Source organism: Oenanthe melanoleuca, chromosome 13 (assembly GCF_029582105.1).
Source record: "Oenanthe melanoleuca isolate GR-GAL-2019-014 chromosome 13, OMel1.0, whole genome shotgun sequence".
Lineage (NCBI taxonomy): Eukaryota > Metazoa > Chordata > Aves > Passeriformes > Muscicapidae > Oenanthe > Oenanthe melanoleuca.
In genome coordinates, this window is record NC_079347.1 from 2,921,952 (window position 1) to 2,944,871 (window position 22,920).

General features: G+C 46.2%; 1 protein-coding gene across 5 annotated transcripts in view; it reads right to left on the reverse strand.

Moving 5' to 3' along the window:
- Window positions 1-820: 820 nt before the first annotated feature.
- Window positions 821-22,920, reverse strand: part of TCERG1 (transcription elongation regulator 1) — a 29,605-nt gene continuing 7,505 nt past the window's right edge. For 2 of the 5 annotated variants that reach the window (XM_056502298.1, XM_056502295.1), the window contains 16 exons: window positions 20,385-20,447; window positions 18,993-19,184; window positions 17,687-17,802; window positions 16,504-16,592; window positions 16,046-16,206; window positions 15,270-15,336; window positions 14,131-14,266; window positions 12,858-12,947; window positions 12,028-12,146; window positions 9,967-10,117; window positions 5,399-5,563; window positions 4,762-4,944; window positions 3,838-4,017; window positions 2,899-2,982; window positions 2,542-2,642; window positions 821-2,179 (listed from right to left, as the gene is read on the reverse strand). In XM_056502298.1, coding sequence (XP_056358273.1) covers window positions 1,978-2,179; window positions 2,542-2,642; window positions 2,899-2,982; window positions 3,838-4,017; window positions 4,762-4,944; window positions 5,399-5,563; window positions 9,967-10,117; window positions 12,028-12,146; window positions 12,858-12,947; window positions 14,131-14,266; window positions 15,270-15,336; window positions 16,046-16,206; window positions 16,504-16,592; window positions 17,687-17,802; window positions 18,993-19,184; window positions 20,385-20,447 — 2,099 coding nt within the window. In that variant the 3' untranslated portion in view covers window positions 821-1,977. The remainder of the gene's footprint in view (window positions 2,180-2,541; window positions 2,643-2,898; window positions 2,983-3,837; window positions 4,018-4,761; window positions 4,945-5,398; window positions 5,564-9,966; window positions 10,118-12,027; window positions 12,147-12,857; window positions 12,948-14,130; window positions 14,267-15,269; window positions 15,337-16,045; window positions 16,207-16,503; window positions 16,593-17,686; window positions 17,803-18,992; window positions 19,185-20,384; window positions 20,448-22,920) is intronic. The other 3 variants (XM_056502300.1, XM_056502297.1, XM_056502296.1) reach the window with 2 other exon arrangements.

Here is a 22,920-nt window from a genome sequence, read left to right on the forward strand (position 1 = left end):
CCCTCTGGGGACAGTGGGGACAGTGGGCCGTGTGTGGTGTGGCAGTGGGAGGATCCCCTGGGCATTCTGGGCCCCTCTGGGGACAGTGGGGACAGTGGGCAGTGTGTGGTGTGGCAGTGGGAGCCCCTGCAGGGCCCCAGCCCACAGGAGCCCCGGGGTTTGACAGAGCCCCAGGAGCTGGTGGCCCCCCCCCAGCCCCTGCCCCAACTCTGGGCTGCTCCTGCTGAGTTCAAACAGCAGCCCTGAATCAGCAGCTGCAGGGCAGGGACTGTGCAGTCAGGGAGATGCTCCTCAGACCCTCATTCACCTTCACAGTAGCTGCTCCTTCATCCAGCAGCAGGAGCCCAACCTCTGCTCCCTCGGGTGTGGGACATTCTGGGCTGCTGGATCTGGTTGCCCCACAAGGCAGAACTTAGTTCAGCTTTTTTCCAAAAGTGGAGTTTCTTTCCCTTTCTTAGGCCTACTTGGATTTAACCTGTGCCCTGCTGTGAGTGCCTGGCCACAGAGAGCAGGGCCAGCCAGGGGACATTCTGGGCTGCCACAGCAAAGTCAGCATCCCTTAACAAACCCAACCTCCCCGCTGGATGAGGATTCCATGGGCTGCCCCCCTACCCTGGGGAAACTGGGACTCTGCCTAAGGGGCTGCCAGGGGGGACCAGCTCCACGCTCCACCAGCAGCACCCCAGCTAATGTGTAAGCAACAGACAAAAGAGCTAAACTGGAAAACCATTCTGCTCACCCCCTTGCCCACGTGCTGACCCCACTCTGCTCAGTGGCACAGGCCCTGTTCTGCCCAGCACAGCCAAGAATGTAGGCAGGATCACTTCAGTCGTTTGCTTTACTCATAAATTCACAAGTCCAACAAAATCCAACAGAAATCGGGATTAGGCCTGTACAATCCATATATAAAAAGGGTTGGTTTATTGTAGTTCAAATACATAAACTGAACAATCCCAACATTTCAAAATTAAACTTTAGAAACACAAGTTTAACATTCAAAACAGGAGTATAGTTTACAAGAATTGCCCAGAGGGGGTATGCACAGTCTAATCCAGAAGTATGTAAAGATCACTTTATTGTAAATAAAAATGTGTTTATACAACCGTCCTGGCCTGCTCGGTCACCTCTGGGATTTCCAGCTTCGAGCAAAACTCATCAGACAGAACTTCACATGGGCAGAGCAACCTGACTGCTGCAAATCAATGGCTGGGGGCAGGAACAGAGCAGCCTGTGAATAAACCTGGTTTGGTCTCCAAGTCCCTGTTCTCCACTCAGCTCTAACAGATTTAGTTCCACTCCCAAGGGTGGAAGCAGAGAACTGGGACTGGTGTTTGCAGAGGGGCTGTCAGTGATCAGTAATCTCAGCGACCAGAGCATGTCACCCCTCCTGCAGGGACTGCAGGCAGCAGGAGGCAGCTGTGGCACACACACAGGACACGCTCAGAGCACACCAGGAGCACCCTGGGGACTCACAGGCAGGACACTGCTGAGGGGAAAGCCCCAGGTAGCAGTGTCCTCCCCCACCTCACACACCACCCTGAGACCCACAGCCACCAGACAGCCCACACCCTGGGGTTTGCCAGCCATGCTCCAATTAACTCATAAATATCTTTAATGTGGGTTTGTTGTTGGTTTCCCCCCAGAGACCATTTAATGTTCACTAATGCTGCTCCTGCCTCTGCTGCTGGGATGTTTGAGTATACTGACAGCGATGGATGTGTGACCTGATGGCTCATGCAAGCGCTGGGTGACAGGCAGCCTGGCTCAGGGCAGCCTGGCTCAAGGCAGCCTGGCACAGGGCAGCCTGGCACAGGGCAGCCTGGCTCAGGCCAGCCTGGCTCAGGCCATCCTGGCTCAGGTCAGCCTGGCTCAGGCCATCCTGGCTCAGGGCAGCCTGGCACAGGCCATCCTGGCACAGGGCAGCCTGGCACAGGCCAGCCTGGCTCAGGGCAGCCTGGCTCAGGGCAGCCTGGCTGGTTATTTGGTGGTTCTGCGGGTGGGCTCGGAGGCCGTGGGTGGAGGGGGGGGCCCGCGCCGGTCCAGGTCGTCCACGTAGGACACGATCAGCTTGCGCCGCTCCTCGGGCACGCAGTCCAGCACCAGGTAGCGCTTGTCGTTCTGCAGGATCTTCTCCACGTCCTTCAGGTGCTGGTCTGACTCCTGGATCAGCTTCTTGGATCTGCAAGCAACGTGTGAGAACAGCCCTGGAGGCACAGGGAGCCTGGGGAGGGGCACAGGGAGCCTGGGGAGGCACAGGGAGCCTGGGGAGGCGCACAGGGAGCCTGGGGAGGCGCACAGGGAGCCTGGGGAGGCGCACAGGGAGCCTGGGGAGGCACACAGGGCCTTGGCCACACCTGAGCTACAAGGATGCCACATTAGCTGGGCACTGGGCACAGACACTGCTCTGGGCACTGAGAGCAGCCTTGTGCCTACACCTGGCCTGTGTTCATTAAGCACTCAGTAACAGACAGCAGCCAGGAAAAAGCAGGCAGCAGCTGGCTGCTGCTTGTGTGACAAAGCAGAACAAAAGCCCCTCCCCACCTGTAGGTGATGAATTTGGTCTCCTTGAGCAGTGTCCTGAAGTCAGCTTTGGCAGTGATGTATTTGTCTCGGATGTATTCCTCAAACTCCCTCTGCTTTTTCTGAAAGATGAAAGACAAAACATGGCCACTGAATGCAGCTCCAGTGCTTCCTGCAGCTGAACACACTGAACACCAGCAGTAATTACATGTTAATTACATCTTTCCTTACCTTCTGCATTTTTTATTTTTTAAAAATTGTATTTAACTACTAACACCTGTGTCCACACAGAGCTGAGCCCACTGCAGCAGCCACCACCTCCCTTCCCTGCACCCTGCACCAGACTGGAACTTGGCAAGAGTGATGCAAAACACTCACCCTGTCACTCGAAGAGAATTTAATGCACCTGGGATCTTCTTTAATGATTTTTTTCACTTCTTTCCATGTTGATGTTAAAGTTATCTTTCAAAAGAAGCAAAAATAGTTAAATTAAAAGTAATTTAGAATATGGAATGTAAACACTACTAACCTCTGAAGCTTTTAAATATATCCCAAGTCCACTGATGAACTTGCTGTTAAGTGCCGGGTTATGATTACTTATACTATTACTGTTGTATTTTATAATGAGTTGTTTTTACATAGTGACTCTTCTTTCATATTTTGAGATGGCATTTTCAGATCAAGGTCCTCCAAATATCATTTATTTTCTGAAGTCTTTTTCTAGTACAATTATGTATATTGTGTTAAAAATTACCTGCAGAAAACTTGCCTCTAACTAAAATAACTAATACATTAAAAATCAGGTAAAAACCTCCAGGTTACATGAAAGCTGCCTGAAGCTGGCACAGAACTACAAAAGAGGAAACTTCACTAAACCCCCAATGCACAGAATCAGAGATGCATTCCACAGCATGAGCAGAATAAAAGTTCAGGTTCAGCAGGAGAAGATCAGAACATGAACTGGGTAAGACCACACTGATGGCCACTAAGGCAAACACCCTGAATATCTGAAGGAAACAGACAGTGAAGAGGATCAAACAACTCAGTACTGGAGAAACAAAAAGAAGATGAAAAGATCACAGATTAGAAGTTTATATGTAAATTAACTGCATGTTGAGTCAAAGTAAAATGACAGATAAACAGGTAAGGAAACATAATGAACAGATTTTGTTATGAAGGAGAAAAGAGTGATGAAGCAAAGAGAACGTAGAAATAAAACCAAACCAATCTGTGGAGCAGAAAAGCAGAAAAAGAGAAATCCCAGTGGGCTGCAAAGATCATCAATTAACAACATTTAACATCATTAACAACTCTCACCGCTGAAGTTTCATCCAGAAGTTGCCTGAAATGTTCTCTCTTCTTTTTGGTGAGTGCCTCGATGTGCTCGTTGAAGAGCTTCTCCTTCTCCTCCCTCTCGAGCAGCGAGCCCGACTCCCAGCGGTGATCCTTGCGCAGCGTGCGCCGCGTGTCGGACCAGGACACGTCCGAGGAGCGCACCTGGGCGGGACGGGGCGTTTAAACCAGCTCTGGAACAGCCCACTGGCAGTGCCACAGCTTAGCTTTTGTCTTGTTTGAAATAGGGTTAAAAGAGAAGATAAACCCTCAGCTTTTAATAAGGGACGGCAGCAGGTTCACCACAAACACTGAACAGGCAGGGGCAGAAGGAATCTCTGCACTGGTTTGGAGCAGACACAGATGTCCCACTGGCCTGGCTGGGCATTCTCAAAACCACAAAATCCAAACACCCTCCTTTCCTTCCTGCTCTGTGTGCACCACCCTGTGTTCACCAGGAAAGGCAGCCTGGGAGATCTTTATTTCCAGAGACACCAGGAGCTCTGCAGTGACCTGCTTCCAGCCTGGAGAGCACCCTCTGCATGAGAGCCCTAAATAAACCCTAAACAGCCTCCTCTTCCAACCAGGGCACCCTCTGCATGAGAGCCCTAAATAAACCCTAAACAGCCTCCTCTTCCAACCAAAGCACCTTCTGCATGAGAACCCTTTATAAATAAACCCTAAACAGCCTCCTCTTCCAACCAGGGCACCCTCTGCATGAGAGCCCTAAATAAACCGTAAACAGCCTTCCCTTCCAAGCCAGGCACCCCCTGGATGGGAACCCTAAATGCACAGCCTTCCCTTCCAAGCCAGGCACAGCCAGTGGGACTCCTGCTGTCTGGAGCAGAGCTGGGATGCCCAGAGGCCTTTCCAGGAGCCCAGCAGAGCAGGCAGGGCTGCAGGGCTCACCATGTCCGAGAGCAGTGCTTTGAAGTTCTGGATGGCCTCCTCGCGCTTGTGCTGCTCGCGCTCGCGGTCGATCTCCTTGGTCTGCTCGGAGCGCGCCTTCTGCACCTCGCGCTCGCGCTCCCGCAGGCTGGCCTCGATGCGCGCCTGCCGCTCCAGCTCCTTCTCCTTCTCCGAGTCCAGGTTCTGGAAGGAGCCACAGCCCTGCCTCAGCGACAGCAGTGCTCCTCAGCAGGGACAACTAAAGGGCTGTCGAGCTAAAAGCAGCCCAGAACAGAGCACTGTAAAGGGATTTGGGATCTGCGCATTACGGAATTTTGCTTCAAGAGCTGACAGGGCAAATCACAGCAGAGGAAATGCAGCCCAGCCTAGGAGGAAGTAATCAATGTGCTGTCTGTAGCTGCTGCAGTTTTACAGCATTTTTACCACCAGTGATTTCACAGGAATCTTTGAGGCATAACTTCTCCCAGACACTGTGTGTGCATGCACACGGGTCCCACAGGCATCCCACCAGGGACAGAACTTCTGAGTTCCAAGCTGCCATTCTGGGTACTCCCAGAGTAACCGTGGTGTGGAATTCTGCTCAGCACAGATCAGTGCCCACAGCTCCCCAGAGCCCTCCCCAGGGCTCCTGACCCACCTTGGCTATTTTCTCGATGTACTGCTTGAACAGGTCCTCCCTCTGTGAGGAGCTGTCCACCGCCTTGTACCGCGGGTCAGTCTCCACTTTGTCCTTCACTTTGCTCCAGCGAGACTGACTGTCCAGGTGGTGGTTTGCCAGCAGCTCAAAGAAGTCCATTTTGATCTGTTACACACACAGAAACAGAAAAACAGCACTTGAGAAAGATGCTTTAATATCCCGCAGTTTGCTCTTATGAAAAAGGGAGCTGACTTACCTTCATCAGACAGATCACATTAACATTACACACCATTGCAATTTAGAGCAATCACTAAAACTCTGAATTTAGTCATAACTGCAGCCCAAATTCACTGTTCCTTGAGACAATTTTGCTAAAGCAGATTCATTTAGGTGATCTGCTACATCTAAGATGAACTCTATATATAAAGAATGATCCACCAATACACTCTTTATTACTTTACTCCAATTTAAGTTTGGTTTTGAGCTTTTATATATGTCAAATTAACAAGTTACTGATGCTGCATGATAGCATTTTGCATATCAGTACTCCAGAAGCCATGCAGCTTGAAACAGGGTTCTAGAGAAATCAGGTGCTTATGGATTTATCCTCCAGGTGTACAATTAACAGAGGCAAATGCCTGGATCTGCCAACAAAGAGCCATGTCTTAAGATGGATCTAACCAATAAAGAATTATCCACATAGGGTAATTAAGAAAATTATATTTAGGATGGACATGCACATTTACATAAAAGTTTAAAAGAACTGTTTTAGTCTACTTTGTCAGTTGGAAATGGCATGTCTTGTTTGTGTCTGTCACAGCCACTGCAAGGGCTGGCAGAGGATCAATCACAGCAGGTTTAATTCAATACAAGGAGCAACATGTTTTCACCCAGAGTCCCAGAGCCAGCAGCTGTAAGGGCAACCACTGTGCCTTTGTTAGAGAGCTGGATTTCTGGGGAAGCTGATGTCCCTGCTCCTGCTGCACTGTAGCTCTCAGGTCACCCCATGGCTGGGCTGCCCTGCTGGGCCAGGGCTACACCAGGGCAGGGCACCAGGTTCTGCCTCCACAGCACCCCACACCCTGCCCACACAGCTCCATGGCACCTGGATCAAAACCCAAATCCAGGAGGAGGGCTGGCTGGTACTTGATAGTTCTCTCCCCTCCCATCCCTTAAAGAAGGGAAAGCTGAACACTGCAGTTCCTCAGGGAAGGGAGCAGATGGACAGAGCAGGCTCCAGCTTGCCAGAGACCTGGCACATCCTCATCCCCTAAAATGTGTTTAGTAATGGAATGAAGATCAGCACAAACTTTCTGCAGCCTTGCCCACCAATACTTTCAGCTCTTCAAAATATTAGCATATAAACATAAAAGGCTCTATAGGCTTTCTTTACTATACCAAAGGAGACTAAGACAGTAAAGCAGAGATCAGGGACCAGCCCCTTAGTACCAGTGGGATGTTGTGCTACAGCTACAGCACTACTGCTTTATCTTAAAGGAGCTCAACAAAATGCTAAGCAAACTGTTTATTCATTGTAAAATTAAGACTGTTGTTTCAAAACATCATAAAACATGCATGCAGTTTCAAAATATGAAGCTTTCTAAGCCATGGCATTTGAAATATTTGTTAGAAACCAAACAGTCCCCAGCTGTTACTACAGAAGTCTCTAAGGTAAGGGTATCCCCAAGCTCTTGCACAGATCACCTGTGTGTGTATTGCACAGGTGGGTGCCAGGAGCACAGTGCCACCAGCTGCCACACAAAGCTTCACCCGAGGCCACCACCAGGGGCTGCATGAAGATGCTCCCGCAGAGCTGCCAGGGGCACCCCTGCATCTCCTGGGAGCCCCTGCCCAGCTGAGTGGAGCTAAGAGCACCCAAACCCCCCAAATCCCTCTGGAGCCCCTGCCCAGGGCACCCCTCACCCCTGAACCCCCTGCCCAGGGCATCCCCCACTACCTGAACCCCCTGCCCAGGGCACCCCTCACTCCCTGAACCCCCTGCCCAGGGCATCCCCCACTACCTGAACCCCCTGCCCAGGGCACCCCTCACTCCCTGAACCCCCTGCCCAGGGCATCCCCACTACCTGAACCCCCTGCCCAGGGCACCCCTCACTCCCTGAACCCCCTGCCCAGGGCATCCCCACTACCTGAACCCCCTGCCCAGGGCATCCCCCACTCCCTGAACCCCCTGCCCAGGGCATCCCCCACTACCTGAACCCCCTGCCCAGGGCATCCCCCACCACCTGAACCCCTCTGCAGCCCCTGCCCAGCTGTGTGGTGATAAGAGCACCCAAACCCTCCAAATCCCCCAGGGCACCCCTCACCCCTGAACCCCTCTGCAGCCCCTGCCCAGCTGCAGCCCTGCCAGCTCCCCACTGGGCAGGAGACAGGAGGGCACAGCCAATTCCCTCCCCAGGAAAAACAGCAGCACTTCAGGCTCAGTGCTCTAAAGCAGTTCTCACTGAGGTACCCTGTACACAGCACAGGAGTTGCCAGCTCGTTTCAAATTGCAAATAGAAGATGAAAATGTCTCAAACAATTGAATGTAAAGCATCTCCCCAGGGAGTAATGTTTTCAGGTGGCAGCTGTGGGCAGGGTGTGCCTGCCCACAGGGACCAAGGGCAGTGTCACACACAGCTGTGGCTGGGGACAGTCACAGGGCAGGGTCTGCAGCAGGCTGGGACATCTGGGACAGCTGGGACAGCTCACCCAGGACAAGGCCAAAGGAGCAGCTGGGCACCACTACCTGCCCAGTGCCTTCCCTGGAATCCTTAACCCCCCCTGCTCCTCTCTGCCATCTGAGAAGTGCTGGATTTACTCACTGAGATCAGGCACAGCAATAAAACCACTGGGAAAGCTGGCTACTCCACCCCCATCCCATAAGCCATAACCCCATAATGCAAAATCAAACATCATATACATATATAATCTAAAACCCTTACGTTAAAGATTTCTGTAAAGTTGATTCTCCCTAAGTAAAGATTTTGGACAGACTGAGAAAGCTTCAGGTTAAATGCCTTAAATTTTCTGTTATGCTTTAAGCACTTTCAAAATCAAAGGAAAATAAGGCTGAAAACATTTCAGGTGTATTTAGAAGTCTTTTTTTTTTTTTTTTTTTTGGCAGTTAACACATTGCAGGTACAACTCTCATCACTTCACAAGGAAAAAAACTAAAAAAATGTAAAGTACCGGAACTGCGGGAGGCTAAAGTCACCACACAGAGATACCAATGCTTTCCTCACTAGGGAATCCCATAATATTTGCGTGTCAGTGATTGACAGCTGTCAGACTGAACTGATTGACAGGCCGCACAGCACATAACTGTAAAGTCTATCCACTTGTTATAAAACAGAATACATAAAATGGTTACAAAAGGCTTTTGGAGAAAAAAAAAACATTATTCAAAGCAAACAAATACAATCTCTTCTTTTAACTTTTCAACTTTAGAACAATCATGCAATAACAAAATTAGTATTTATTCTTTAAAGTCTTCAACTGCACTATTAAGCTGCAAAAATACTTTAAAATTCTATATTCACAATCAAACTGCAGTATGCAAAATCTAGTCTTGAACTACATCAGTTCTCCTCTGAAAGCACAATTATTTATGGACAACAACAGCAATAAGGCAATGTTTGAAAAAATCAAGTACAGAATCAAATTACACCAGATCACCCAGATTTTAAAAACATGCAAAGCTTTCCAAAGAAAGAAACTGTCCCCAAATCTGAGCTGTCCCCCAGCATTTCTCTCTCCTGACAGTATTCCAGGTAGGGAAGTCTGCAGTAACTTCACACTACATAATAAAAATTGCAGGTTTCCACATGTCCAAAATGATTGGCCTTCAGAGGTGACCTCCACTCACACACACACAGGGACGTGGCAGCAAGTGGCCCCAGGCTTTGGTGGCCCCAGGCTTTGGTGGCCCATCTGATGTCCCATCTGCAGGGCTGCTCCCCACCACTGCCAGGGCAGGCACATGACACTGGGAATTCACTAATGTCTAACAGCTGACCTTTAAATCTAATAAGGGGCAGTTTATACATGAGATCTACTTATTCAAAGCTTAAAAAGTCCCTCCCTAAGTGCCTGCTTTGAGATGGAAAGGGAACTGTTTGAAACTTTAGAGAGACTGTCCTCAGGGAATTGCAAGTTCTGCCTGCCCCCACTGAGGGAACAGGGAGGTAATGAGCAGCTTTGGGGTTCCAGCCAAACAGGGCAAGACTCCTTTGCCTTTTCATGTGTCAGGATAAAAGAGCTTAATAAAAAAGATTAAAAATTAAGCATTACTTCAGTTAAGAAGATGATGTTACTGCTTGGGTAAATTAAAAAAAAACCCAGTGTTGTTTAAACAAACTCAGCTTCACAGGTGAACACAATCCAGTTCTAAATACTTTAAAAATCAATAGACTGCAAACTTGGAATTGCTCAGGAGACCAGGGGGAGCCCTGAAGTGTCTGCCTGTGAGAGCTCTAGGGAAGTCTTGGGAAGGCTCAGGGAAGCCAAGCACTGGCTCTGTCCCACCTCTCTCACACCACTCACACTCTGGAACTCAAGAGTCCCCTTACCTTCTCTCCCCTGGTCTTCGAGTCTTCCTTCTCCTTCTTTCTTGCCGCTGAGATAAACTCATTAAACAAGGCCTCTCGATCTTTCATCTTTTCAATTGCCTTGAACCTCGAGTCTTTAGCATGCTTGGCTGCAAATTCACTAAAAGTAGTTCTGCAACAAAATGGTAAGTGAACTCATTTGGCAGAGCTGTCTGGGCTGGAGGCAGCTCCAGCAGGGAGGTGTTTCCCCTGCTGCAAAACGTGCCAGAGCACAGCTGACAAATCCCAAAGGCAAATCCTATGGTCTCACTACAGAGCTGCTCGACCATGAACTCTAGAGCAGGAGTCAGCACTCATACAAGAGGTGTTTGCCAGAGACTTACAAGGGTGGGCTGGTTTGTTCAGCCACCTGCAGAAGGGGCAGGTGTAGAGAGAGACTACAGTGCAACCAAGGAGAAGAAATGAAAAAAATAACTCAGTTGTCTACAAAACTCTTTTCTTTCTTGTGGGTTAGCAGTTCAGCCACCAGTCTGTCCAGGTATTTCACAGCTGTGAAACCAAAAATCCCAGGTGCATTCACTTGCAGCCAAACCATGCTAAGAGTCCACCAAGAAAGGCAGCCTTTGCAGGAGTGCCCAGGGAACAGGCTGCACCAGCTCTTCCCCCTGCAGGGCTGGAAGCACTCAGGGCTGAAACCCCTGCAAGCACCAGGGCAGAGGCAGCACCACTGGGCTTCAACCCCTCATCCCACAGCGTCTCCCTGAGCCTTCTCTCACCTCCAGGGCCAGATTCCAACCTGTGCAGCAGGTACATTACTGCCACTTACCTCGGAAAAAAATCACTACTGTGCTTTTTCCAAGCTCTGATGCAAATCTGGCCCCAAGAATACGTGAGACACTTATAATCATACGAATGTTTTCATCACAGCATGGAAATAATTAGACTTGGAAAATCCAGCCTACTGTTGCTGTAGGGTAAATTGAAACAAGAAGAGAATTTGGTAGCTTATTCAAAAAGATTAGAAAGTGAATGTACAGCTAGATTGAAGAACAAGAGCTGCTCAAGTGAAGTGGAACAAACTCTTGAGCATGTTGGACTGAGATGGATGATAAAAAACCAGTCTGGCACTCACAGAAGTACAGCAATATCTTTAGACAAACACTGAAACCAGAAGACAAAGGATAAGATTAAACAAGACAGTATTTCAGCTGGAATTCTCTTCTCTTCCCCACCCCAGCCCATAATCAGGTAAAGAATCAGTCCCAACACGACATACTGAAGAAATGCTGAAAGCTGAGGATACTAAAGCTAACATAAGTGTTTCTTAAGGCATTTCCATGCCTCCAGTCTTCCAGCCTGCCACTGAGTTATTAGTTAGCTCTGAAGCAATTTAAAAGTTACCACAGCACTGTCGCCAGATTTCCAAAATGAGTCCCTGGAAAAAACTGAGCTGAAGTGAAACAAATGAGCTGTTATTTCACTGGGAAAGAATTAATGCCAGATGAGCCAAGAGATGCTGAAAGAGGACACCTTGGAGCTTATCAGGTGACATAAGCATGTATCTCATGACCTCTGTGTGCAGAAGCTGTGAAGCAAATAGAGCCAGCAGTGAAATCTTGAATTCACTGTCATCCCCTCACTGACTGCTGCCAGGGGTCTGAATGAGAGGGGGGTGTAGCCAGGGCTTATTAAAGCAACCAGAACATTTTATCATATAATTATTGACATAGTTTGTAACCAGAAGAACATCCCTACAGCCCCCTCCAAACCCAAGAAACCTCCCTAGTGCTTCTCAAAGACTGATTAAGAAGAAACAGGGTTATTGAAGAAACTTGTGGTGGGTCCCAGGCCTTTCCCACAATCCAGGCAGCATGCTGGGGATTTCTTCAACTTGAATATGTAAATCAGAAGTTCTGTTATTTCATGGGTTAGGGGAAAACAAGCACACAAAGGAAGATTTCAACAACATCTCATGATTTTTCTTCTCTTTGCCTATTTTGAGTAAGGTTAATCAATAAAGCACCACCCAATACGCTGCATCCTAGTAGAGCTTATGCACATGAACCACAAAGAAACTCCTACCTTGGATTAATCTTTGCTTCTTCCATCATTTTCTTGAAATCCTCCTTGGCCTGCATTATTTTATTTTTCTTCTCCTTGCGCTCCTCCTCTGCTCGGGTTTTCACATACTGATCAAAGACCTACAGAAACAGCAGTCACCACAGCACACACAGTGACACAAGCTCTAGGGACAAGGGAGGAAAAACCCCACTTCTCTCCTCTTTGCTTTCCTTTCCTCTCACCACAGAACCACCACAGAAGAGGCAGAATCTCAGAGACACTTTGCATTTCAATATGGAAATGATCCAAGCTGCTGCCCATGCAGGTGCTGTACCTAACACACCTTCTGGGGCCTGGGAAGAAGTTCCTGCAACATTCCAGTTACCATTTTCCTGAGTTCCATGTTTCAGACACTTCCCATGCTCTTGAAGCTTTCCATTTCCCTACATTCACTCAAAGAAAAGCTGCTGAAGTGAGAACTTGTTTAACAACAAAAATGCATTTTAGGTTTCCCCTCAAACACCTTTTTAAAGAAAATAGCTAGATTATTTATTGTGCCAATGCTCTGACAAGATACTGCTGGCTTTCACTGTTTCATTCAGATTTCAGCAGTGCTCTGCAGACATACAACAACTTCCACTGTGTTAAAATGTGAGACCTTCCAACCACAGGAAATAAAGATCATCAACACCTTCCCTCGCTGTGTTCTTCCATTTCCAGGCAAACCCTAATCATGACAAAAATCCCCTGCAGCACTAATTAGCCTGAAAGGTTTGCAGAAACAAAGACTGAGGTTTGGGATAAACCTGTAGTAGCTGTGTCTGCATGGGAAGTGAATTTAACTATGTTACCTGTTTCCTTTCTTTGGGGTTGAGCAGCAAGTAACGAGGATCAAACACGATCTTGTGCAGCTCTTTCTCCCATGTTGAAAAGGCAGAGACCTTTAATTAAATGAAGACAAATATACAAATTATACAGCAGTTGTACAGTTTTCCTTGAAAACACTAAGCTCTGATGAGAAGAGGGAATCAAACTCATCCTGGAGTTTCCATCACTAACAGATAACAGAGCTGCCATAGAAAATTTCAACATCAATTTCCTCTCAAAACTGAAGGATAACACATACTTATTTATTACTGCTATGTGATATATAAAAATGTACACTGAAAGAGAGCTTGAGAATCTGTGTTCCACAGGCAAATGGAACCACTTCTGGTTTTTTATATTCAAATTTATATTCAACTCATTTAATTTACCAAAATTGACTGGCATCAAGTAGATTTCTTCAGTTAACTAAAAGCAAAAAGTCTCCCATGTAAGGATGAGACTGTACAGACTAGAGTGGAAGTTGGTGCTTTTCTCAGCAGGAACATTTCCAAATACATTAAGGACATGTTTGTGTGTCCTATTCATCTTGACTGGCAATGTCCACTCAGGTAATTATTAAATTTGGGGAAAAATTATCTGTCTTGACCCTGTCACTTCAGTAACACAGAAATCAAAGCTTTGCTGTAATTTTAGGTTTCTTTGCAATCTGGAGTCTTGTACCAAGACCATTTATTGATCAGAGGAAGGGGTGAGATGGTTTCTGTACACAGAATGTCACAGGTTTGGAATTCACTGAGAACTGAGAGCTCTGCACAAACCTCCCTCTCCCCCTCCTCACACACACAGCTCTGATCTGACCCTCCACACACAGACTCTCCTCACACACACACACACAGGTTTCTGACCCTCACTCTCCACACACACACACACACACACAGGTTTCTGACCCTATCTCTCCTCACACACACACACACAGGTTTCTGACTCTCCCTCTCTCTCTCTCTCTCACACACACACAGGTTTCTGACCCTCTCTCTCCTCACACACACACACACAGGCTTCTGACCCTCTCTCTCCTCACACACACAGGTTTCTGACCCTCTCTCTCCTCACACACACACACACAGGTTTCTGACCCTATCTCTCCTCACACACACACAGGTTTCTGACCCTATCTCTCCTCACACACACACACACACACACACACAGGTTTCTGACCCTATCTCTCCTCACACACACAGAGGTTTCTGACCCTCTCTCTCCTCACACACACACACACACACACAGGTTCCTGACCCCTCTTTCCAGCAGCATGTCCTTGAACTGTTTCATCCGAGCCTCCAGTGGGACAATGGCTCTCTCTCGAGCAGCTTTAATCTCAGCCTCCATAGCAGCCTCCTTCTCAGAATCCATGTCTTTGATATCATCTTTCCTGAAAAAAACACAAACATAAAGTGTAAACTGAGAAGCATAACACCAGCCCTGGAGGTCAGAGCCTGAAGCACACCAGGACAGGGGAGGTATCACTGATCTCAGCAGAACAGGCTCACAGTCCATGGAGCCATTTTCAGAGGGGACAGGAACACTTTCACCCAGAGCTCAGGAGCCAAGGTATTCCAAGTAACTTCAGTGCCAACAGATGACTCCAAAGCAATCAGCACAGTCTGCCTGTATTCCAAGGTCTCACCAGACATGCAGCAGATTTTACACCTACAGCTCCAACTTTGTAACTTCCTGTTCTGGGCCATGAGCTCTGAGGAGTTTGTGCAGGTTGGGAACACCTCACCACAACACCAAGAATGCTGAGATACAGGTGAGACCTCACCCATCAAACAGCTTCTGGAGAAGTGTGCTGATTTAGGTTTACTAAGAACAAATGCACTTCAGCCCAAACAAACCCCCAGCCCTTACTGCTAACAGCTCCATCATCCTCCCTAAGATGACACAACCACAGTAACACAGTAAAACCACTGCTAAAACAGTGTGTATCTCATGTAGCAATTCCAAAAGGCAAACCAGAAGACATAAGCCAAACCTGTAAACATTTGTAACAGAGTGAAAGTAGAGGAACCACTATAAAAATCTGGGTGGTGGTATATTTTGACAATGAAGTCTTATGCCCAGAAATTGATGAACAACAGAAGTAAACTATTGAATACATACTACACCCAAAACATTCTTTGGATTCACCAACTGACACTATTTATTTCCATTTTGGATCACTTCCAAAACATGCTATTTCCTCTCTGCATAGACCTCAGCTGTCTCAGGGGAGTATCAAATACCTGAGCTGCTGAGCAGCACGAAGCTGGGGACTCTGACCAACCCTGCCTGCTCCCATTCTGCTCTGCAGGACACAGCAGACAGGGCTCAGGAGACAAACTTCAGTTATTTCACCTACACAGATCACCTGCTATTGAACAAGAAAAACTTACTTGCGCTTTTTGATTTTAACAGGCTCATCTTCGTTTGCTTCCTCTGCAGCTTCGTGCTCTTCTCTAACTGCAACACATTTCAATAAGGCTTTAGATTTTATATGGATGAACATGTTTAAACTTAGGAGTGAAACCTCATGCACAAACCAAGGACAACATGTCTGCACATGTTGTGTTCTGACACATGGTTCTCAGTCACTTTCAGAGTAACACTATGGGAACTTGGGGACTTCATCCAACTTGAAATTAAAAATGATAAACACTGAGCTCTTCTTTTTAGGGGAAAACAACTCAGGCTAAACAGTCTAGTGAAGCACATTTGGATCTACCTGATTACCTGCCCTTTGCTCTCCCCCAACTACAAAGCAAACATGTCATCCCAGGACCATTTCCTAGAACTCAGGCCAGAGAGAAATCTCCAGCAGCCTTTTGAAAGGTCTCTCTTGGTAGTTATTTTCAAAGTCTACTGCAACTGGTGATCTTAACTCCTGTGAGAGCCCGTTTGTACATTATGATTACTCTTTTCTGGTCTCTTTCTTATAAAACAAACATAATCCCTTTTTTCAGTCAAGAGTTTTTCAACCTGTTGGCATTTAGCAGAACAATTAACCTTGTTAGTATCTACTCTCTATCATTTCCCCAAAGTACTCTGCAATCCGCACTACACCTTTCCAGTATGTCCTCACATTTCTGTCACTTATTTATGTTTCAAGCTTTGGAAAGCAAAGTGGTAATTTCCATTTATGCTTCCTAAGAAGGCAGTAAGACTCTCTTACTGAGTTTTTTTCCTTCTTCCAGTCCCTTTTTGTGAGGAGGCTCCTGGATGATTTTGTCCACGTCAGCCCTGCCGATGAGGTCGTCGGGCCGGTCCCACATGGAGAGCCGTGTGGTGGGGTTGTAGAAGAACACCCGCTCGTCCCCTGTCCACACCACACACCTGCAGGGGAGGAGCTGCATCACTGCACTCACTGGGCTGCTGCATCACTGCACTCACTGGGCTGCTGCCAGTGCCCACATGCTCACAGCATGGACACACGGACAGCATGCTCAGAGCAGACCCAGCTCCCACTGACTGCCAGACACTGCAGCTGCCCAGCTGTGACCCTGCCCAGCTGTGACCCTGCCCAGCTGCCAGCTGTGCAAACACAGCAGCTGCAGGGCTCCAAATGAGCACAGGGAAGGCCCTGCACACACCTTCACTGCTCCAACCCCCCAGCAGCAGGGTCACACCTACCACGGGGTGCCTGGGATCGGGGTGGTGGCCACTGGCTTGGCCTTCTGAGCTGCCTTCTCTTCCTCTGTCATTTCTTCCTCTTTTGGCTCCTCAAGGAAAGGACAAGTTTGAGGATCAGGCAATGGCAGCTGGCTAATTATTTATTACACAGCAACCAACTTGTTTTACTGAAACCACGCTGACAAGCAGCTCACAATGACACCTCATCCATGCCTACAACAGAAGCACTGGAATTGTAACAACAGCTGCTACTCCAAAATCTCTACTCCAGAACCTCTAACCATTTAATTAACTTTTGATTAACAATTTGATTAAGCTTTTAATTAACTTCTCAGCAAAACCTTACTTAAATACCTTCCTAGATCTGCACGAATCCTGGAAATCCAGGAGGGCCTGGAAACAGGTGTAAAGGTGTATTTTCTGACAAAGGGGTTTTCATTTATTTTTAAAATTACTTTATTTGATAATGAGACACACAGTATGAAACAGGGAAAACCTGAAATAACCTCTGTAGCAGAAATCAGCAAACTGGTAACTACCTCAGAAACAAACAGGAGTGGCAGCAAAATCCAGCAACTGAATTCTGTGGTTTTGCCTATTAAACCACATTGAAGTTCACAGAAATCAGGATAAAAGCTTTGATTTTTATTAAAACACCCCTTAGCATCCTCAAAAACTGTGCTGTTCAGCACAGCAACATGCCTCCAAAAGGAGAAATGACTTTTGTTTCCTGCAAACACTACAGCCCTCTCTAGGACATGTTCCAAACAGCCTCAACTTAGAAGTTACAGCACAGGGGAAACGTGAGCTTTGTGTCCAGCTCTTCAAAACAATGAAGCAAAGAAATAGAGAAAAAACTATTAAATATTTCAGGACAAGCTGCATTTTCTGAGTACCATAAAATCAGTGAGAGAACACCACATCTGTCTAATAAGCTAACTTCTGTCCCATGCTCTTACTAACTTCTTAACTGACATATTATATGTGCTTCTTTTGAATGTTCTTTTTTCCTTATGTAAAAATATTAGAGAAACATCTGAATCCAGAAAGGGAGGCTTTCAAATCCCCCCAGGAATTTAAGAACTTGAACTGGCATTAACTATGGCTCCTGCCAACCTGCCTGGGCTAAGATGCAGCCAAAGCAGAGAATGTGAGACTGCAGACTGGTTTTTGGGTTTTTTACCTCCTTTAGCAGTTCTTTTATGGGCTCTTCTTTAGACTCCTCTTCTTCTGTCTCCATTGGTAAAGGCTCCTCTGAGGGTTCTTTAACTGGCTCTTTGACCTTCTCTTCCATTTTTTCTAAATAAAGATTACAGTTTTCTTAAGTATTATTAAGGAACCACTGTAGAACCACAACAAATTTCTTTTTATTGGTATAATTTTCCAAATGCTACACCAACCCAAAGCTTCTTTTCAATATATTCTCACCACTCTGTCTCTCTTGGGCTTTACAGTGTCTGCTTATAAAGTCATAGTTATCTCCTATGCCAAGAGCTACTTGGTACTGGAAAATGAAATCTTGTGAGGCAGCTATTATACTAAAGGCTGACTGAAGGGTACTGACAGAAATGCTAAACCAATAATAATTCTTGACCAACAGTGCAACACTGAAGACCACTTTCACATTTTAAATGCTGCAGAAAAAAAAAAAAAAAATCAGAGACAATGCAGAACCACCTGGGGATTTCTCTGCACTCATTTACAGAAAGCATAAAACATCTTATCTTCTCTCAGCAAAATTAGTATTTACTGTCTTGGATACTTTCATCTCAGTAAAAAGACCTACTATTTAATCTGATTTATTAGGAAGATGGGCATTAATTGAATCAACAATGTAAGTGTCCTGCATTTGTCTAAACAAAGATTTCTTGTAACTAAAAATTCAGGAGACAAAAAAAGGCACAACTGTTTGGATTTTCTTTCTTAAAAGAGTTTATGAACTGAGTAAGAGCCATAGGACTTCTGCCCCTTTCTCCTCATTTATGATGCAAGAGCAATCTCCGTCCATGTAACACCACCATGGATCTAATGTGCATTTACATGAACAGCATAGGAGTGTGGACAGGGGGAGGTGACATTTTACTTCATACTCCAAATCTATTTACACATTTAGTTTTTCAAGATCTGAAATTCAGCACAATGATTTTCATTTTTTCCTGGTCTACAGCCCTTAGCATGACTGACTTTTCCCCTCAATTCCCCCACATTCTGCCTGCAGCTGGAGCCTTCTCCAGCACGAGCAGGGGAGGTTCTGGCACAAGAACATGCACTTGCCCCAGGCACAGGATTTGGAAACAACTCTAGAACCAAACACTCTCACAGCACAGTGGAGACACGGTGCAGCTTTCAGACTGAGCACCAACCCATGTGGATACTTTTATCAGAACTTCAAAACGTCCTTAGGGGAGATCAGGGATTGAAATGCTCCTGCTCACACTCACACACAGCCACGGCCTCAGTATAAAGCTGTAGTAAAAACCCCAAAGCACCTTTGTCCTTCAGCTCTTGGGGCTTTTCCCAGGTGGACTCCAGAGTCCTGTTGTTGTAGTAGTAGGTTTTGCCGTCGGCAGTTTTGTACTCTGTCCACTCGGAGACGGCGGCCAGCGAGGCGGGCGAGGCGGCGATGGCCACCTGCGGGTGGATCATGGGCACGATGGGGGGAGCCATGCCCGGCAGCACTCCTGGCAGGGAACAAGGACAGGGACAGAGCCAGTGAGACAGCAGGCAGCCCCAGGCCAGCACCTGGCACCTCACTGACTCATACTCAACGGCAGAAACCAACAGAAGGATTGTTTGCAACGTTAAATCGGAATGCCAGGCATTGTCACCCAATCTCCTTCCTGTGCTCTGCAATCAGTAATGCCCATTCCCAGGCAAACTGGACTTTAATTAATTTGTGTAACTCTGTAAAGCAGAATTAGCTTTAAGGTATTTATTCTGCTATTTTAAAATTAGGTTCTCCATTTATTAGAGAAGTCTTTAACAGATGCCTGCAGCAAGTAATTGGGGTTAAGTCTATCCAACTGCTTAACTGTGCTGGCATTGTACGAGATATTCCTACTGGTCTTAAAAAGGCAGGAGTGGATTGAATTTGAGCCATAGAACACAGAACAGAACTCTGACAAATTTTAAATACTGGCATTAATTCAGAGCATTGGATAAAACCTGATGAGAGAAACAGTATCAGATTGTTGGGTTTGTTGAAAAAACCCAACATTTTATTGAAATCCTAAAGCAAAATGGCAAGTAAGTATCCCAAGATAAGAAAGTCAGAATGCTGCAGTATCCTGTTACCTCTCCACTCATCCCAACAAACTGAGTATAATGAATAGATTTGGAATGACAAGTTTTAGAACAACCAATTGGACAGGATTGGAACTTCAATATCATAAATGTGAGCCTTTAACATTGAAAAAGCGTCATTTTAAATAACAGAAACCACACATTACACATTGCCATAACGTGTTCTCAGTGAGTGACTATTGGTAAATGCACAGTTTGAAATATGGAAGTTCACACTCAGACACACAGACACGCACACAACATGCGAGCACAGCCAGCCACTGCACACGTGGAGCAGGAAAACAAAAATCCACACGAGAAACTAGGAACTAAGTATGGGCATGAGAGTCACAGTCATTACAGAACTCAATGGTTACAGAAAACTGTACAGCAATTTGGGTACAGAATAAGCTGACACTAACAGTTACTTGGGGAAGTCATCTCCTGACCAAATATGATATTTCATTTATACTGGCTTTGAAAAGAAAGTATATGTAATCATTCAAGTGGGGAAGCAAATAAAGAAAGAAAAGAAACAACCACATTCACTACCATGCCAACTTACAGACAAAACGAACTAGGATGGGTTTGGAAATTACCGGTCTTGGTGGTAGCGACTGTCTTTACATACGGGCAGCTGACTATTTGCATCATTGCTACACCTGCAAAACGGATAGGAAGCATGTTGGAAAGCTGCCATGGGATGTCAGCTACCACGGGCTGCTACCGACTTCCTGCCACAATTTGGAATGCCATTTGCAGCTGGCAGAGAAGCCTCCCAGCAAGAAAATGTCAATTACTTTTGCTCCAACATTTTATGCCAGATTGAATGTAAAAATAATTTTAAGCTGCAGCAACAGTCTCTGCCTATGTTAAACCAGCTGCTTAGCAAGTGATTGGGATGTCATTAAAAAGAAAAAACATTTTTCAGTGTAGACTCAGGGGTTTAAGTTCATCCAAGGGGGAATGCAGCTTCCCTTGTAGGGCAGCACCACAGGAAAATATCCCTCTAGAGGGGCTGCTTCCACAGGCAGCCTCTGCTGGGACAGAGCTGTGGGGAGCAGCAGCACAATGAGACTCACAGGCCTGGAGCTCCCCAGTCTGCTGTGCAGTTAGAGCAGAGCCAGGGTAGGAGGACAGGGCTGAACTAATCAGAGCAGCAAAGGAGGGCAGGGTGGACAGCCAAGTGCAACCCAGGGGGAAAGCTGAGAGTACCAGGGAATCACAGCAAGGCTGGAGGAGAAAGAAAGGGGTAAAAGAAATCAAAGCAGTGAAGCTGCAGACAGAGGTACATAAAGCTGCACTAGGCCAGGGGCATTCTCTTTATTTTTCATTATCAAGAATGGCATGAGCTGAAAATGCTTTAAAAGCCAAAACTCGCCCTGGAAGAGGTGGCACCATGCACTGGTCTGCTCTCCAGCTCAGGAAGAAATGACACAAAAAGGCACAAAAAGGTGAGCAGCTCATCCTCTTTGATCAGATCAAAATCAGTGGGGATCACACAAGGCTGAGGGGAGTGCATTTCCAAAACCTCCACTTGGGGTGCAGAGGACAACTGCAGAAGTGTTCTCTGGCTGGTCCAGTCTGGACGCTCAGAAACTGAAACACTTCCCTTCAAAAGTTTAAATTCATCATGTGAGGCAGGAAATGCTCCAGTGGAAAGTGAAATTAAACCCCTGTTTAAAATCAAAGTAGTTTCTGGATTTGGTCATTAGAGATCTAGTATGCAAAGCATACATAAATACTGCCAATTTATTTGAAAATAAATTTGTGAGAAGACAGAATTGTAACGTTTTCTAAAGATAATTTCAATGAAAGAACTGGAACTAGTTTTACTTTTAAAAGTATTGAATTGAGACATAAAAACATTGACTCAAACAGCACTGATTGAAGTGTTTGTCTAAACTGGAAGGGTGGTCATGTTATGTACTTGAATATTGGATCTGAAAATTCGTTTTGTTAAGGAAGTTACAGCATGTCTCCAACGTGAGTCAGTACAAGTAACACTGTCTGGGGACTGCTGGAGTTAGGGATGCTGCAGCACAGGTTAGACTGAGCAAACACCCAAGCTGGTTCTGCTGCCAAGGTCATTCCCAAACATAAAACTGACTTAAAACATAGGAATTGAGAGAAAGCAGACTTACTTTTTAAGATCTGACATTATGGGCTATAACTAATGAACTCTTCCATTACTCCTCCCTACTACAGTTTAACACAGAGATTAACAGAGATTAATCACTTGACAGTGGCATTGTTGAGCCCTGTCCCTGTAACTTCAAATCCTCTGAATCTGGCTGACATCACACCTGGTGCTGAAACCCCAGACACCTACAGCCCACCTGCATAACACCTCCTGACTTCACCTGACACTGGCTTGAAATAATTTGACTTCTCTTCTCTTTCTTGTTATTGTAAAATATTTTACAGATTTCCTTTTTTTTAGAAACCATCACAACCAACTCAAGTCAGAACCAGCTGAAAGAAGCTGACAGATTTCATTCTGTAACTAAGCAAACTGACAGATCAGACCCACTAGTAAAAGCAGCACTTTGCTCCAGGTGTCCTTCCTACATGCTATGGGCTCCACCTACAGCCCAGCTCACAGGGGGAACTGGTCAGAGCCAACACTTCTTAGTGTTCTTAGTTTAGAAGGAAACTTCTAAAAAAAATCATTTTCAAAAACAAGTTTCAGGAGTTTGATGTTCCTACTCTGCCTTTGCACTACTCTCAAAACTTTTTGATTGACAGCTCACAATAAAGCCCAGCCTGGGCATACACCCAGAATCTCCATTTCCACTGGCACTCTCCACTGTTCTGACCATCCCATTTTACCCAACAGGTCACACTTGTGTAGGTTATATCCCTCACAGTGTGTAAGGACCCTTCATTCCATGCTGGCCCCTTGCTGGCAAGGTTAAAAATGGCAATTGAGAACATTCAGCCAATCAGATTTAAGGCTAAACTGTTTTCATTATTCTTCCAAACTTCACCAATAAACAGACTTCCTTTTCCTACCCTTCATTCATTTGTTGTTCAGCCTGGAGTATCACATTCAGAATATGTCTCCTGGTTTAAACCAATGAGTACTACACTGTGATTTCTTTTTCAAGCCAATACAGATCAAAGTAGCTCTGC